This window comes from Hyperolius riggenbachi, chromosome 6, assembly GCF_040937935.1.
Source record: "Hyperolius riggenbachi isolate aHypRig1 chromosome 6, aHypRig1.pri, whole genome shotgun sequence".
In the NCBI taxonomy this organism is placed as follows: Eukaryota; Metazoa; Chordata; class Amphibia; order Anura; family Hyperoliidae; genus Hyperolius; species Hyperolius riggenbachi.
In genome coordinates, this window is record NC_090651.1 from 284,251,408 (window position 1) to 284,266,484 (window position 15,077).

The window sequence follows — 15,077 nt, forward strand, 5'->3', positions numbered from 1 at the left end:
TGTGCTATGATACAGTACGGCTTGTATTCACCCCCTTGCTTTTGTTGTCCTACTTTGTCAGTTTAAACCATGAAAGTAAAATGTTGTTTTTTTTTGGGGGTGGGGGGGTGTTAGACGGCATATACTTTATTACTTTATTATCATCAGATCCAACATACAGACATCACACCATAGCTCAGGATCCAATGCATCTCAGACTATGGATTCCTTACTTACGGCCATGAAATTGTTGGCACAGCCGATGGGCAGCGGCAAAGTGGACGCCGAAAGGACCGCAATATGCCCATCGGCGTTGCGTCCTTTCGGCATGCCCGGGGAGCTCGCTTCCTCAGGCAACTGGCTCCGCCCACCCGCGGCGACAACCCGCCGGCCGTTCGGAAGTGCCGGCGGGTTGTTAACCCCATGATCGCTGCATACAAAGTGTATAATACACTTTGTAATGTATATAAAGTGTATTATACAGGCTGCCTCCTGCCCTGGTGGTCCCAGTGTCATAGGGACCACCAGGGCAGGCTGCAGCCACCCTAGTCTGCACCAAACACACTGATCCTGCCCCAACTTCCCTCTGATCGCCCACAGCACCCCTCAGACCCCCTCCCCCTCCTGCCCACCCCTCAGACCCCTGTTTACACCCAATCACCCATCAATCACTCCCTGTCCCTATCTGTCAATGCTATTTTTTTTTGTTTAGGTCCTAACTGCCCCCTGGGGGCTCCTGATCACCCCCCCCCCCCCCTGTGTACTGTATGCATCTAGCCCCCTGTAATAACCCACTGATCACCTGTCAATCACCCATCAATCACCCCCCTGTCACTGCCACCCATCAATCAGCCCCTAACCTGCCCCATGCGGGCAATCTGATCACCCAACCACACCATCAGATCGCCCGCAGACCCGACGTCAGATCACCTCCCAAGTGCATTGTTTACATCTGTTCTCTCCTCTAAACACCACTAATTACCCATCAATCACCCCCTGTCACCACCTGTCAGGTGATCAGGCCCAATACAACCTGTCATCTAAGAGGCCACCCTGCTTATGACCGGTTCCACAAAATTCGCCTCCTCATAGACCACCTGTCATCAAAATTTGCAGATGCTTATACCCCTGAACAGTCATTTTGAGGCATTTGGTTTCCAGACTACTCCTCACGGTTTTGGGCCCCTAAAATGCCAGGGCAGTATAGGAACCCCACAAGTGACCCCATTTTAGAAAGAAGACACCCCAAGGTATTCCGTTAGGTGTATGACGAGTTCATAGAAGATTAAATTTTTTGTCAAAAGTTAGCGGAAATTGATTTTTATTGTTTTTTTCACACAGTGTCATGTTCCACTAACTTGTGACAAAAAATAAAACCTTCTATGAACTCACCATACACCTAACGGAATACCTCGGGGTGTCTTCTTTCTAAAATGGGGTCACTTGTAGTGTTGGGCGAACAGTGTTCGCCACTGTTCGGGTTCTGCAGAACATCACCCTGTTCGGGTGATGTTCGAGTTCGGCCGAACACCTGACGGTGCTCGGCCAAACCGTTCGGCCATATGGCCGAACTAAGAGCGCATGGCCGAACGTTCCCCGAACGTTCGGCTAGCGCTGTGATTGGCCGAACGGGTCACGTGGTTCGGACCCGAACGCGCTCTGATTGGCCGAACTGTCACGTGGTTCGGGTAAATAAATACCCGAACCACGTCATATCTCCGCCATTTGTCTGTGGGTTTAGCTTTGGGTAGGCAGGCAGGGTAGTTCGCGCTCCAGCCACGCTAGCCAGGGTCCCCCCCAGTCATTGTGTGTCACTGCTGGGAACAGTAGTACACCGCTCGTTCAGCCACACTATATAGCATTCTGTGTACTGTTCTGTGTCTGCTGGGAACAGTGGTACACCGCTCGTTCAGCCACACTATATAGCATTCTGTGTACTGTTCTGTGTCTGCTGGGAACAGTGGTACACCGCTCGTTCAGCCACACTATATAGCATTCTGTGTACTGTTCTGTGTCTGCTGGGAACAGTAGTACACCGCTCGTTCAGCCACACTATATAGCATTCTGTGTACTGTTCTGTGTCTGCTGGGAACAGTAGTACACCGCTCGTTCAGCCACACTATATAGCATTCTGTGTACTGTTCTGTGTCTGCTGGGAACAGTAGTACACCGCTCGTTCAGCCACACTATATAGCATTCTGTGTACTGTTCTGTGTCTGCTGGGAATAGTGGTACACCGCTCGTTCAGCCACACTATATAGCATTCTGTGTACTGTTCTGTGTCTGCTGGGAACAGTGGTACACCGCTCGTTCAGCCACACTATATAGCATTCTGTGTACTGTTCTGTGTCTGCTGGGAACAGTAGTACACCGCTCGTTCAGCCACACTATATAGCATTCTGTGTACTGTTCTGTGTCTGCTGGGAACAGTAGTACACCGCTCGTTCAGCCACACTATATAGCATTCTGTGTACTGTTCTGTGTCTGCTGGGAACAGTAGTACACCGCTCGTTCAGCCACACTATATAGCATTCTGTGTACTGTTCTGTGTCTGCTGGGAATAGTGGTACACCGCTCGTTCAGCCACACTATATAGCATTCTGTGTACTGTTCTGTGTCTGCTGGGAATAGTGGTACACCGCTCGTTCGCCACTGTATAGCATTGTGCTCTGTGTCGCTGCTGGGAATAGTGGTACACCGCTCACCCGTCACTGTATAGCATTGTGCTCTGTGTCGCTGCTGGGAATAGTGGTACTGTATAGCATTTCTGTACTGCCACTGTACTGCTGCCAGTCAGCGTGTACTGTAAGGATAAGTGAAATGAGGAAGAAATCCGGTGAAAGAGGGAGGGGCAAGGGAAGAGGTGTTTCCCCTGACGGTTCACGTACAGGCCACAGGGGAGCACCCAAGAAAACCCACTCAATACCGCCCATGTTGTCCAGGACAACAACCCTCACAAATCCAAAAGAACAGGACCAGATAATTACTTGGATGACCTCTCAAGCGTCCAGCAGTGGGTTAAGCAGCACCAGCACATCACGCACGAGGTCCGAGTCCTCAGCCAGTTACAAGGAGCCAGTGGGCACAAAGCTGACACAACCGGCAGCGACACCACGCACACAACTGCCAGATAACCAGTCCGATGAATTACCTCAGGACACAATGGGGTATTCGCAGGAGCTATTCCCAGCCCAACAAACTTCCACCTTTCAAAGGTCAATGGAGGAACAGCCAGAAATGTTGTGCCTGGATTCACAACCGTTAACTGTGGGAAATGCACCGCGCACTGAAATACAAGGCGAGTCCGAAGAGGACTCGGAAACCCAAATCCCAGAGCAATTTGGGCAGGAGGGGTTGCAATTGCAGGAGGTCGGCCGACAAGATCTGGAAGACGACGTTGGAGTGTGCTGCGCAGAGGTTGTTGTGGGGAGCTCTACTCCACGGCGGTGGCCCACAATGACATATGACGAGTTTGAGGAGATGGAAGAGGAGGGTATGGACAATGTGGACAGAGACCCAGATTTTGTTTGTGAACGAGAACATCGCCGTCGTAGCAGCAGCACAGATGAGTCTGTTGAAGAACACACTGCTGCACGAGTTCGCCTTGTGCCACAAGGTAGGCGGCGCGCAATTTCAGGCACCACAAGCGTGGAAGTTCAAGTGAGAGGCAAAAGAGGAGCAAACAGAAATCGCCAGCAAGGAGGCAGGTGCTCCAAAGTCTGGGCTTTCTTTGAAGACTGCACTGAGGATGTTACCATGGCGATTTGCAAGGTGTGCAAGACCCGCCTGAGCAGGGGGAAAAATATTAACAACCTCTCCACCACCAGCATGAGCCGTCACATGCTATCCAAACATCCCACTCTTTGGGCAAACGCGTCAGGACAGGGTACCAGAAACAACACTGCCTCCCTTGGGTTCACCAGACTCACCACCAGACCCGCCTCAGCAGCAGCAGTAGCCCAGCCATTGCGTGGTTCACAACATTCACAAACATCAGACGACGCTGACACTGTCACTTTCCGGAGTAGTGCTCTTGAGGTCTCCCAGTGTTCATCAAACACAACAACCAACAGCCCTTCCGTGTGCAGCGCTACGGTTCAGTTGTCTGTGTCGGAGATGTTTGAGCGCAAGAGGAAATTGCCAGCAAATGACCCCCGGGCCGTGGCAGTAACAGCCAGCATAGCCAAGCTTCTGGCCTGCGAAATGCTGCCATATCGATTGGTGGAGACAAACAGCTTCAAGGGCATGATGTCAGTGGCCATCCCACGTTACGTGGTTCCCAGCCGCTACCACTTTGCGCGCTCTGCAGTGCCTGAGTTGCATGAGCACGTGGTCAGCAAAATAACCCGAAGCTTGAAGAATGCCGTTGCCTGCAAGGTTCACCTCACCACTGACACCTGGACGAGTGCGTTCGGCCAGGGTCGATACATCTCCCTTACCGCGCACTGGGTGAACCTTGTGGAGCCTGGCAGCGATTCCTCACCTGCTACGGCACGGGTGTTGCCCACGCCACAAACAGCTGCACCGCCGTCCCTCCCACTGGATAACAGCAGCACCTACCTCTCTGACTCCTTCTCCTCCAACGCATCTCAAAGCTGTACCTCATCCGGAAACGCTAACCCAGCAGCAGTAGGATCGTGGAAGCAGTGCAGCACAGCTGTTGGCATGCGTCAGCAAGCGTTGCTGAAGCTAATCTGCCTTGGGGATAAGCAGCACACAGGGGAGGAAATTTGGAGGGGAATAAAGGAACAGACGGATTTGTGGCTGGCACCGCTGGACCTGAAACCGGGCATGGTTGTGTGTGATAATGGGAGTAATCTCATTCGCGCTTTAAGGTTGGCTAAGCTGACACACATCCCTTGCCTGGCGCACGTGATGAACCTAGTAGTTCAGCGGTTCCTGAGGACATACCCAGGCGTGCCCGATCTGCTGTTGAAGGTGCGTCGAGTGTCCAAACATTGTAGAAATTCCAGTACTGCTTCGGGGGCACTCGCCAAGATGCAGGAGCGCTTCAATCTCCCCCACCATCGCTTGCTGTGTGATGTCCCTACGCGCTGGAATTCTACGCTGCACATGCTAGCCCGCTTTTGCGAGCAGAAGAGTGCAGTGGTCCAGTACATGACGGCGCAGTACCGAGGCGCATCCGGCCAGCTGCCAAGCTTCTGTGGATCCGATTGGGCCAACATGTTGGACCTCTGCCAAGTCCTCCAAAATTTTGAGCAATCCACGTTGCTTGTGAGCAGTGACAACTCTTCAGTCAGCATTACCATACCACTGCTGTGTTTACTGAAGAGGTCGATGTTAAAAATCAAGGAAACAGCTGTCATGATGCAACTGGGGGAATCTGAAGGAGAAAACGATCAGCGTGATGGTACCAACATCAGGCCATCCGCCTCAGGGAACGCTGGCCCCAGCAGCTATGACGAAGAAGAGGAGGAGGAACAGCTGGAGTTGGAGCAGGAATTTCATGCCACCACTGACGAGGGCCAGAGCGGTGCACGTTGGACTTCCACAATTCAACGCGAATGGTCAGCAGAAGCAGACCAGGAGGAAGGTGACGACTATGATGCATCACAACAACTATCACAACGCTCACAAGAGGATGATGAGGATTCTGGTAGGACTCTGGCACACATGGCTCAATTCATGCTAGACTGCATTGAACGTGACCCACGCATTGTGCGCATTCTGGACAACACCAATTACTGGGTTTATACCCTTCTGGATCCACGGTACAAACACAATGTTCCAAAACTGCTTGAAGAAAGAGTCAGACAGGTCAAAATGGAAGAATACCAGCAGGCCCTTGTGGAGACTTTAGAGAGGAGATTGACATCCTCCCCCTCCTCTAGCCAGTTGTACGCAGACAGACTGACTTCCGCAAACCCAGGACGACCAGGAGGGCAGCAAACAACGCAAGCCGCAGCTAGTACCCAAAAGGGAATGGTATCGGCAGTGTCCTTGGAGTGGGAAAATTTTCTGACACCCATGCAGCCGCAGCCCACTGAACAGCAAGCGTGCAGATCCACCTCCAACACCGATCGCCTGGAGAAGATGGTCAAGGACTACATGTCAGATGGCGTAGCTGTGTCGAACCATCCATCTGCACCCTTCAACTATTGGGTATCGAAGCTAGACACCTGGCACGAACTGGCAATGTACGCAATAGAGGTGCTGGCTTGCCCGGCAGCCAGCGTTATGTCGGAACGCTGTTTCAGTGCTGCCGGAGGCATCGTCACAGATCGGCGTATCCGCCTCTCTACAGAAAATGCAGACCGTCTGACTCAAATTAAAATGAATCAATCCTGGATTGGAAATGACTACGCAACACTCCAGGACCCCAACCAAGTAACATGACCAATGAACATCTGGGATGGTGTTGCGTTTCCGGGCCCTGTTTATTGAACCTCTCATCTGTATTACATTTATGACTGCATGGCGGCAAAAAGCATTGCTGCTATATCCGCACGCTTTTTGTCCACATGCAAGGCCTGGGTTGTTGTGTCTCACAAAGCGTGGCCTTCTCCTCCTGCGCCTGCTCCTGTTCCATCACGTCTGCTGCTGCTGGGTTAGCGTTGCCGCGTGGTCCCTGTTTATTGAACCACTTATCTTTATTACATTTATGACTGCATGGCGGTACAAAGCATGCTATCCGCACGCTTCTTGCCCTCATGCAAGGCCGGGGTTGTTGTGTCTCACAAAGCGTGGCCTTCTCCTCCTGCGCCTCCTCCTGTTCCATCACGTCTGCTGCTGCTGGGTTAGCGTTGCCGCGTGGTCCCTGTTTATTGAACCACTTATCTTTATTACATTTATGACTGCATGGCGGTACAAAGCATGCTATCCGCACGCTTCTTGCCCTCATGCAAGGCCTGGGTTGTTGTGTCTCACAAAGCGTGGCCTTCTCCTCCTGCGCCTGCTCCTGTTCCATCACGTCTGCTGCTGCTGGGTTAGCGTTGCCGCGTGGTCCCTGTTTATTGAACCACTTATCTTTATTACATTTATGACTGCATGGCGGTACAAAGCCTGCTATCCGCACGCTTCTTGCCCTCATGCAAGGCCGGGGTTGTTGTGTCTCACAAAGCGTGGCCTTCTTCTCCTCCTGCGCCACCCTCCTCCTGTTCCATCACGTGTGCTGCTGCTGGGTTAGCGTTACCGGTCCCTTTTCCTGGAACCTCTTATATGTATTACATTTATGACTGCATGCCGACAAAAAACATGTTACCTGTGCAAAGAAAACAGACATTTCCCGCATTTAAAAGACAGTTTTCCCTTTGAAACTTTAAAATCGATTTTCTCAAAAACTATAAGCTCTTTTTGCTAATTTTTTTTTCCTCTTGTACCCACTCCCAAGGTGCACATACCCTGTAAATTTGGGGTATGTAGCATGCAAGGAGGCTTTACAAACCACAAAAGTTCGGGTCCCCATTGACTTCCATTATGTTCGGAGTTCGGGTCGAACACCCGAACATCGCGGCCATGTTCGGCCTGTTCGGCCCGAACCCGAACATCTAGATGTTCGCCCAACACTAGTCACTTGTGGTGTTCCCACCCAACATGGGTATGTGTAAAAATACACCCCAAAGCACATTATACTACTTCTCCTGAGTACGGCAATACCACATGTGTGGCATTTTTTTGCAGCCTAACTGCGCTAAGGGGCCCAGAGTCCAATGAGCATCTTTAGGCTTTACAGGGGTGCTTGCAATTTTGAATATAATAAAAACTAAAAATTGCAGCAGCAATCAAATAGCACCAAAAAAAAAAAGCTGTATTAGTGACAAGAAAAGGAGGGAAAATTCATTTAGATAGTAGGTTGTATAACCGAGCAATAAACCGTTAAATCTGCAGTGGTCTGAATGGGAAAAAAAGGCTCTGGTCCTTAAAGAGAACCCGAGGTGGGTTTGAAGAATATTATCTGCATACAGAGGCTGGATCTGCCTATACAGTCCAGCCTCTGTTGCTATCCCAAACCCCCCTAAGGTCTCTCTGCATTCTGCAATCCCTCATAAATCACAGCCACGCTGCTGACAAACAGCTTGTCAGAGCTGGCTGTGTTTATCTCTATAGTGTCAGTCTGCTGCTCTCCCCGCCTCCTGCAGAACTCCATTCCCCGCCTGCATCCCTTCCCTCCCTGCTGATTGGAGGGAAGGGACAGGGGCAGGGACTGGAGCTATGCAGGAGGCGGGGGAGCAGCTGAGACTGACACTACAGATGTAAACACAGCCTCACAGCATGGCTGTGATTTATGAGGGATTGCAGAGTGCAGGGGGACCTTAGTGGGGTTTGGGATAGCAACAGAGGCTGGGCTGTATAGGCAGATCCAGCCTCTGTATGCAGATAACATTCTTTAAACACCCCTCGGGTTCTCTTTAAGGGGTAGAAAGACTGTGGTCCTCAAGTGGTTAAACCCTTTTAAAAAATGCTGTTTATTTGCCTGTATTGCCTTTTGAGTCACTGACCCTAAAGCAAGATTCAGACCTAATGTTCCTATTGACTGCATGCTTGTTCCAGGTGTGACTGGGGCACTGCTGAAGCCAAAAGATCAGCAAGACAAGGATTTTACTTGGCATTAATGAAAATAAATAGTAGTAGCCTTCTTATTTGAGTACGTGTTGCAGCGCCAGTTCGTTGCAGGAAGGTGCAGCTAGCAGAAATATTGGTAATTTACTTTACTGATCTTTTATTATGCACTTACCTGGCACCTTTTATCACTAGTTCCCTCCCCTTCTAGTACCTAAAATGAACTCTCCCACACCTAATGCCTAAAATTCAAGTGCCTAATGCTGCATACACACTTGAGATAAAAGTCTTTGGAAAAGGCAAGATCACAGACCAATTTTACCCCATTCCATGTAGTATGAGAGCCATACTCTACACAGTCTATTCTATGGAGCTGCACTCCCCATCAGATAAAATCTTTGCAAGATGCTGCACACAAAGATGCCCGTACACATTCAAAAGATCATTATCTGCAAAAGATCTCTTCCTGCAATAGATCCATTCCTGCAAAATGCATTCATAGTCTATGAGATCTGCAGATCATCATACACACCTTGTTTAACAGGCAATCATCTGCAGATCATCTGCAGATAAGATCCACCAGGATGGATTTTCAGATCTGCAGATGATTGCCAGATATGCAGATGAAGTCTGTTAAACAAGGTGTGTATGAGGATCTGCAGATCTCATAGACTATAAATGCATTTTGCAGGAATGGATCTATTGCAGGAAGAGATCTTTTGCAGATAATAATCTTTTGAATGTGTACGGGCATCTTTGTGTGCAGCATCTTGCAAAGATTTTATCTGATGGGGAGTGCAGCTCCATAGAATAGACTGTGTAGAGTATGGCTCTCATACTACAGGGAATGGGGTAAAATTGGTCTGTGATCTAGCCTTTTCCAAAGACTTTTATCTCAAGTGTGTATGCAGCATAAATCTAATCTCCCCTCCTAATTGCTGACGCTAATCCCAGCACATAAACGAGTGGTAGTTGTAGCTGATCTACAATTATTATTATTATTATTATTTCCTATGTAGTATCCGATCAGCTATTATCTGCATCTGGCACCCAACTCACCACTTGGGCATCCAATTACCGATAATTAACACAGAGGTCTATTAGAAGGCTGCCAATCCCGCGCCCAAATGGCCTGATTTACTGCTTTCCTGTCATTCCAGCTTTCTTTCAGTTATGCAGCTGATAAGAAATAATTGATGGGGGCATTTTAGCCTGTTGTCATTATTTATATCCATCTTGTTGTGACAAGGGTGATCTTATGTCTGTCATATCTATGCAGGGGAGATGCAGCTTCTTACTATATGAAATATGCTGCTTTTGTGCATGTATTTACAGCAGGGCTGGTCAGAGTAACATGGAATTCAGAAGCAACTCTGTTCAGTCCAGTAGCCAGTATAACATTTCTTTAGGATTCAACTCCAATGACCGGAATTGAAGAAAACATCAAGAATTATGCTACGTACACACATGCGACAACGATCGTTCGTTAAGAATGACGAACGAACTTTTAATTGATGAAAGAACGACCTAAGTAAAGTTAGTTTTAAAAGGTGTGTAACGATCTGATCGATAGAACGAACGTTACATCACGTAAAGCAATTATTGCGCCTGCGCATAAAAATGAGAAGTTTCACGGAGAAATTGTGAAATGCGCATGTCAAGCCTAGTACGAACGACCGTTTCCAACGATGTACTACTTTTGCATACGATCGTCGTTGGTTAAAACCCGCCGAGACAGAACTTTCTTTTGTAGCGATTTGGCTCGTTCGTCGTTTGCCTTAATAGTCGGTGGTTCGTTTTTTGTAACGATCGTCGTTGGTAAAGATCGGGGAACGATTGTTACAAACGACTATAGTCGCATGTGTGTACGCACCTTCAGCCACCAGCTGCTGTTTTACGGAGCCCTACCTGGCTTCTGGGATTTGTCCAGCTCAGATTTGCTGGCACTGGATTAGTCGTCAACTTTGAAAGTTTAAAAAACTTTAAATGTTTGTTTCTTTTTGTAGAGACATATAAAAATGATTTGTGGGCATATTTTTGCACCAACAGTAAAACCTTTTTTTTTTTAAATTAATTAATTTTATTTTTTTTTAATCCTTTTTTTTTTCCCCCTAGGTGGGGTCACAGTGGGTACAAAGAACTGTACCCTGAAGAATTTGATACAGACAGGTTTGTACAATAAAGCTGAATTTAAGCAATGGTAGTTGAAATTGTTTGTGTATGATTTTCTTTTTATCAGGATGTGATATAATGGAGTACATACTGTTGTTACTAATGGCGTCCTTTGGCAGACTGTGTCCTCCGTTCCAAACCCCCAACCCCGTCTACCTCCTTCCCTCTGTTATAAGTCCCATTAGTAGTGGGACAAAGGATGCCATTAGTAACAAAAGTGTGTATTCCATTACACATTGCTTTATTTTGGTTTCAGATGCCCTTTAACCTCCTGGAGCTCGTGATTATCGCGCAGGAGGATTTCTCAGGCCCTGGTGGGCCGATTTGCATAATTTTTTTTTTTTGTTACACGCAGCTAGCACTTTGCTAGCTGCGTGTAACTTCCGATCGCCGCCGATCCGCCGCTACCCACCGTGACGCGCAGCCCCCCCCCCCCCAGACCCCTTGCGCAGCCTGGCCAATCAGTGCCAGGCAGCGCTGAGGGGTGGATCAGGACTCCCTCTGACGTCGCTACATGATTTAAAAAATAAAGTGCTGCGCCCCCTCCTGGGCGATGTAATTGTATCGCCCAGAGGGTTAAGAAGACTAGGTTTACAGTGGAATCTGTGTTGTGTTCCCTGTAAAGACAAGTTCAAAGTACATTTGAAGCCAAGAATAATGGAAAATATAAAATTTTCTCTGTGGTTAGGGCAAAAAGATATTAAGGAACAACAAGATCTAATCCAAAAATAATAAGCTTGAAATTAAAATGCAAGGAATTTTATTGAAGGCGTGTACCCTTCAACAACCTCCCCCCCCCCCCCCTCCCCCCCCCCAAAAAAAACCCTCTAATTTGCATGCATAAGGGAGTGGGCCAAAGTAAAGTAAAAAAAAAAAAAAAAAAAGTATGTATGTATGTATGTATGTGTATGTATATATGTATATATGTATATATGTATATATATATATATATATATATATATATATATATATATATATATATATATATATATATATATATATATATATATATATATATATATATATATATATATATATATATATATATATATATATATATATATTAGTAAGTAGTGTGAGGGATTTAAAAATCGCCCAACGAGAATATCTTGAAGCATACCGTAAAAAGTAGTAGTGCTCAGTGCATGTCAAAAACACAGTAAGGGATGTGCAAACAGTCATACAAAATTGTGCGCTGAATTGTCATAGCAACAAAGCACACACTGACAGAGTATGGTATGCACTTCCTTTTTTCGGGTGGTCGAGTTGTGTATATCTTGTCAGACAGATGATATTTAGCCTCTGAAGAAGCAGATTTAACTGCAATGCTGGTTAGGCAATGGCGGGTGAGCGGTAGTGGAGGCTGGGCATAATAGGAGATGGTACTTTGTGCACTTCATTGCAGCAGGGTGGTTTTATTGGCATTCATTTACTTTGCATGCAAGTATTGTGCAGTGCACTTGGCATTTCCGTACAGGGATTTATTTGCTGCTAATGTCGCACTATGATTGTCCCATAGGCTAAACATTGCAGTGTGGTAAGCTGCCTTATAAGACTTTATAACGCAGCTCCGTAACCTCCCACTGTGAATGTAGCCTTAAAGACAAAATCATGGCAAAAATAAATACGGTACATTAATTTTCCCTTTCTGCCAGGCCACAATTGCCCCACTCTTCTGCTTTTTGGCAGAAAACTTTTATCGGTTTTTGCATTTGTTTTTTGGGCTCGTGTGCAAATTTTTGCATACAGGTTTTCAAAACATGCAAAAAATTGTATATGCATTTGCATTTTTTTAATTCGTAAAAAACAAAAAAGCGAGGCCCTGCCTTAGGACTGCTCGACTCCAACATTCCGGTTTTCAGCTATTTTTCCCTGGATGAGTCAGGCTTGTCCATACTGCCAAGGAATGAGTATCACTCACGCTGCTGCTTCTGCCCCCTCGCCGTGCATACAATTTGCTTCTGCTTTTTTCTGTCCTTTTTTTTTATTTTCTAGTTTTTAGATCTTATCTGGACTATTTCACAGCTACTATTTATCTGATTTGTTTTAAAAGGTGGTGTTTTTGTTTGTTTTGATTTAGTTTTTTTGATTTGCTTTACTTTTTTTTTTATTCCAGTGACCGAGAGGAGGAAAGAAACAAAAAGCAATCCAATGGGCAAGAGAAATCTAGACGCAAAAGCCAAAAAGAACAAGAATCTCACAAACGCAAGCGGTCAAAGAAGTCTCACAAGAAAAAGCAAAAGAAGCGTTCACACAAAAAGCTGAAGAAGAGGAAGAAAGAGCAGGTGGAAAGTACAGAATCCTCAAGTGAAAGCTCAGATGATACAGTGGAGAAACCAAAGAAGTCTAAGCGCAAGAAGAAAACTCGGAAAAAGGCAGCAAAGAAACGGGCATCATCATCTGGACAGGACAGTGATGAGATGAGCAGTACAGAAGAGACTGAGGAGTGTGAGGAGAAATGGACTGAAAAATCTAGCAAGAAACCTCATAGTCATCATCATAGCAGAACCAAGTCCAGAAAAGACTCAGACACAGAACGCAGAAAAAGCAGAAGGACCAACTGGAAAGTGGCCAAAGATGAAAGTTCAGAAAGCTCTGATGAGGACTAAAACATTTCCATGTTTCCTGTATTCTGGTTTTACTGATCAAAAACCACAGATATTACAAGTCTGTATTTTTTCCAAGCATTTCAAACGTGCAATATTTTGTTTGATTGACTCCCCTCCTTTATTGTCTAGACTTCAAGAGGTTTCAGATAACGTCTTACAGTGGAAATCTATTCAATTGTTTTACATTTTTTTGGATACAGTTTGGAGGGACAGGAAACCATGGTTACAATTGCTGTCTCAGGAGAGAATTCTCCACTTTTGTTGTAGGAACAGGCCTGAAGACCGGAAATAAAATCCCTATCTAAAGCTAAGTATGCTCTGCAAGACTGAATCGCCGGAAACTGCAGATGAACAAAGTTTCCAAGAACTTTCTACTAAATCTCTTTAGTGATGGGATGTGGACAACAGCAATAGACCGCAATAAGATTACCAATGATAGGATTGTTAAATGAAAAAGGATGCAGGGGGGATAATGATGGGATAAAGCTGTTTCTCTAGTTTTGTCTGTAACAACTCAAAGGATTTTCCCTTTTTCTGTGCTACAGTTCTGCAACTGAGAAGAAGCCTTTACAGAGGGAAGTCAAATCCTGATTTTGCTATTGGACAGTGAAACAGATTGTCCACATTTTATCTCAACCTCCCTGAAGACTATCAAAATGTTGAAATTCTTTTCACATTCTGTCTGCAGTTCAGTTATCACAGGAGAAGTACATATAAGTAGGTTCCAGCTTTATTGTACTTTGAAGATTACTGGGGTGGCATCATCCGCTATGTTCAGCACGTAGCACTCCATGCAGAACTTTGGCTTGGCCACAAGGGGTGCTGGAGAACTTTTTGTATTGTATAGTTTTACTGAGGAAGGGAAATATTTTGAAAGCAATGCTTTGGCTGTATAATCTACCAGTTGGTATCCATGTGTGCAAACTCGGCTCTAGGGCTGGTTAGGAGTATATATTAAATGGGTAATTAAAGCTTCCAGGGTCAACAGATGAATGCTGGCATGAATTGTACAACTACTCACATAGCTGGTGTTTCTTGAGCCAAGTTGAAATATACTTGGGATATCACTGGTTATGGCCAGGATTAAAGAACACCTGAGCCGTGCGAGGCAACCGGCGGTAAGTGAATTGGTATGTTCATGCTGGATCCACAAAACTCTCCTCGTTCCCGTAATCACTCCTTAAAAAAATGTAAAAAGCTTTCAGATAGTAGGGAATACCGCTGCAAGCCTTTCTCTTCCTATCGCCCTCCAATTCTCTCCCCTTAAAGCGGAATATAACCCTGCATTTCAACTTTGCTCTAAAACATTATTTACAGTATATTATATGCAACCAGCAATTTTTTTTTTTTTTTTTACTAGACCAGCATTGGAAGGGTTACACACAGCTTTAAAGTTCCTGGAGATTTCTGCAGACGCATCGGAAGCTGACAAAGATACATTTTGTTTACATAAATGTATCTAAGTGTTGAATGTGACTCACTCTCTCAGGAGCGGGAGGACAGCCAAAGAGTGTGTAACATTTCTCAATAGATACATATAACTAAATAGAATGTAACAATCTGAACTTCTGCATATCTCTCCCGGAACCTTAAACCTCTGTGTTTAACCCTTCCAATGCTGGTCTAGTAAAAAAAAAATGCTTTTTGCATATAATATGCTGTAAATAATGTTTTAGAGCAAAGTTGAAATGCAGGGTTATATTCCGCTTTAAGGGAAGAAAATGGAACTGGGAATGTGAGGGTGAGAAGCTGGAATATTGCCACAAGCCTGCCCCTTCCTGCCTGCCCCTTTAGCCA

General features: G+C 46.1%; 1 protein-coding gene across 1 annotated transcript in view; it reads left to right on the forward strand.

Moving 5' to 3' along the window:
• NKAPD1 (NKAP domain containing 1) overlaps positions 1–13,358 on the forward strand; it is a 29,898-nt gene extending 16,540 nt beyond the window's left edge. Inside the window, exons 6-7 of the mRNA XM_068240955.1 lie at positions 10,615–10,668; positions 12,788–13,358. Coding sequence (XP_068097056.1) covers positions 10,615–10,668; positions 12,788–13,280 — 547 coding nt within the window. The 3' untranslated portion in view covers positions 13,281–13,358. The remainder of the gene's footprint in view (positions 1–10,614; positions 10,669–12,787) is intronic.
• The last annotated feature ends 1,719 nt before the right edge of the window (positions 13,359–15,077 follow it).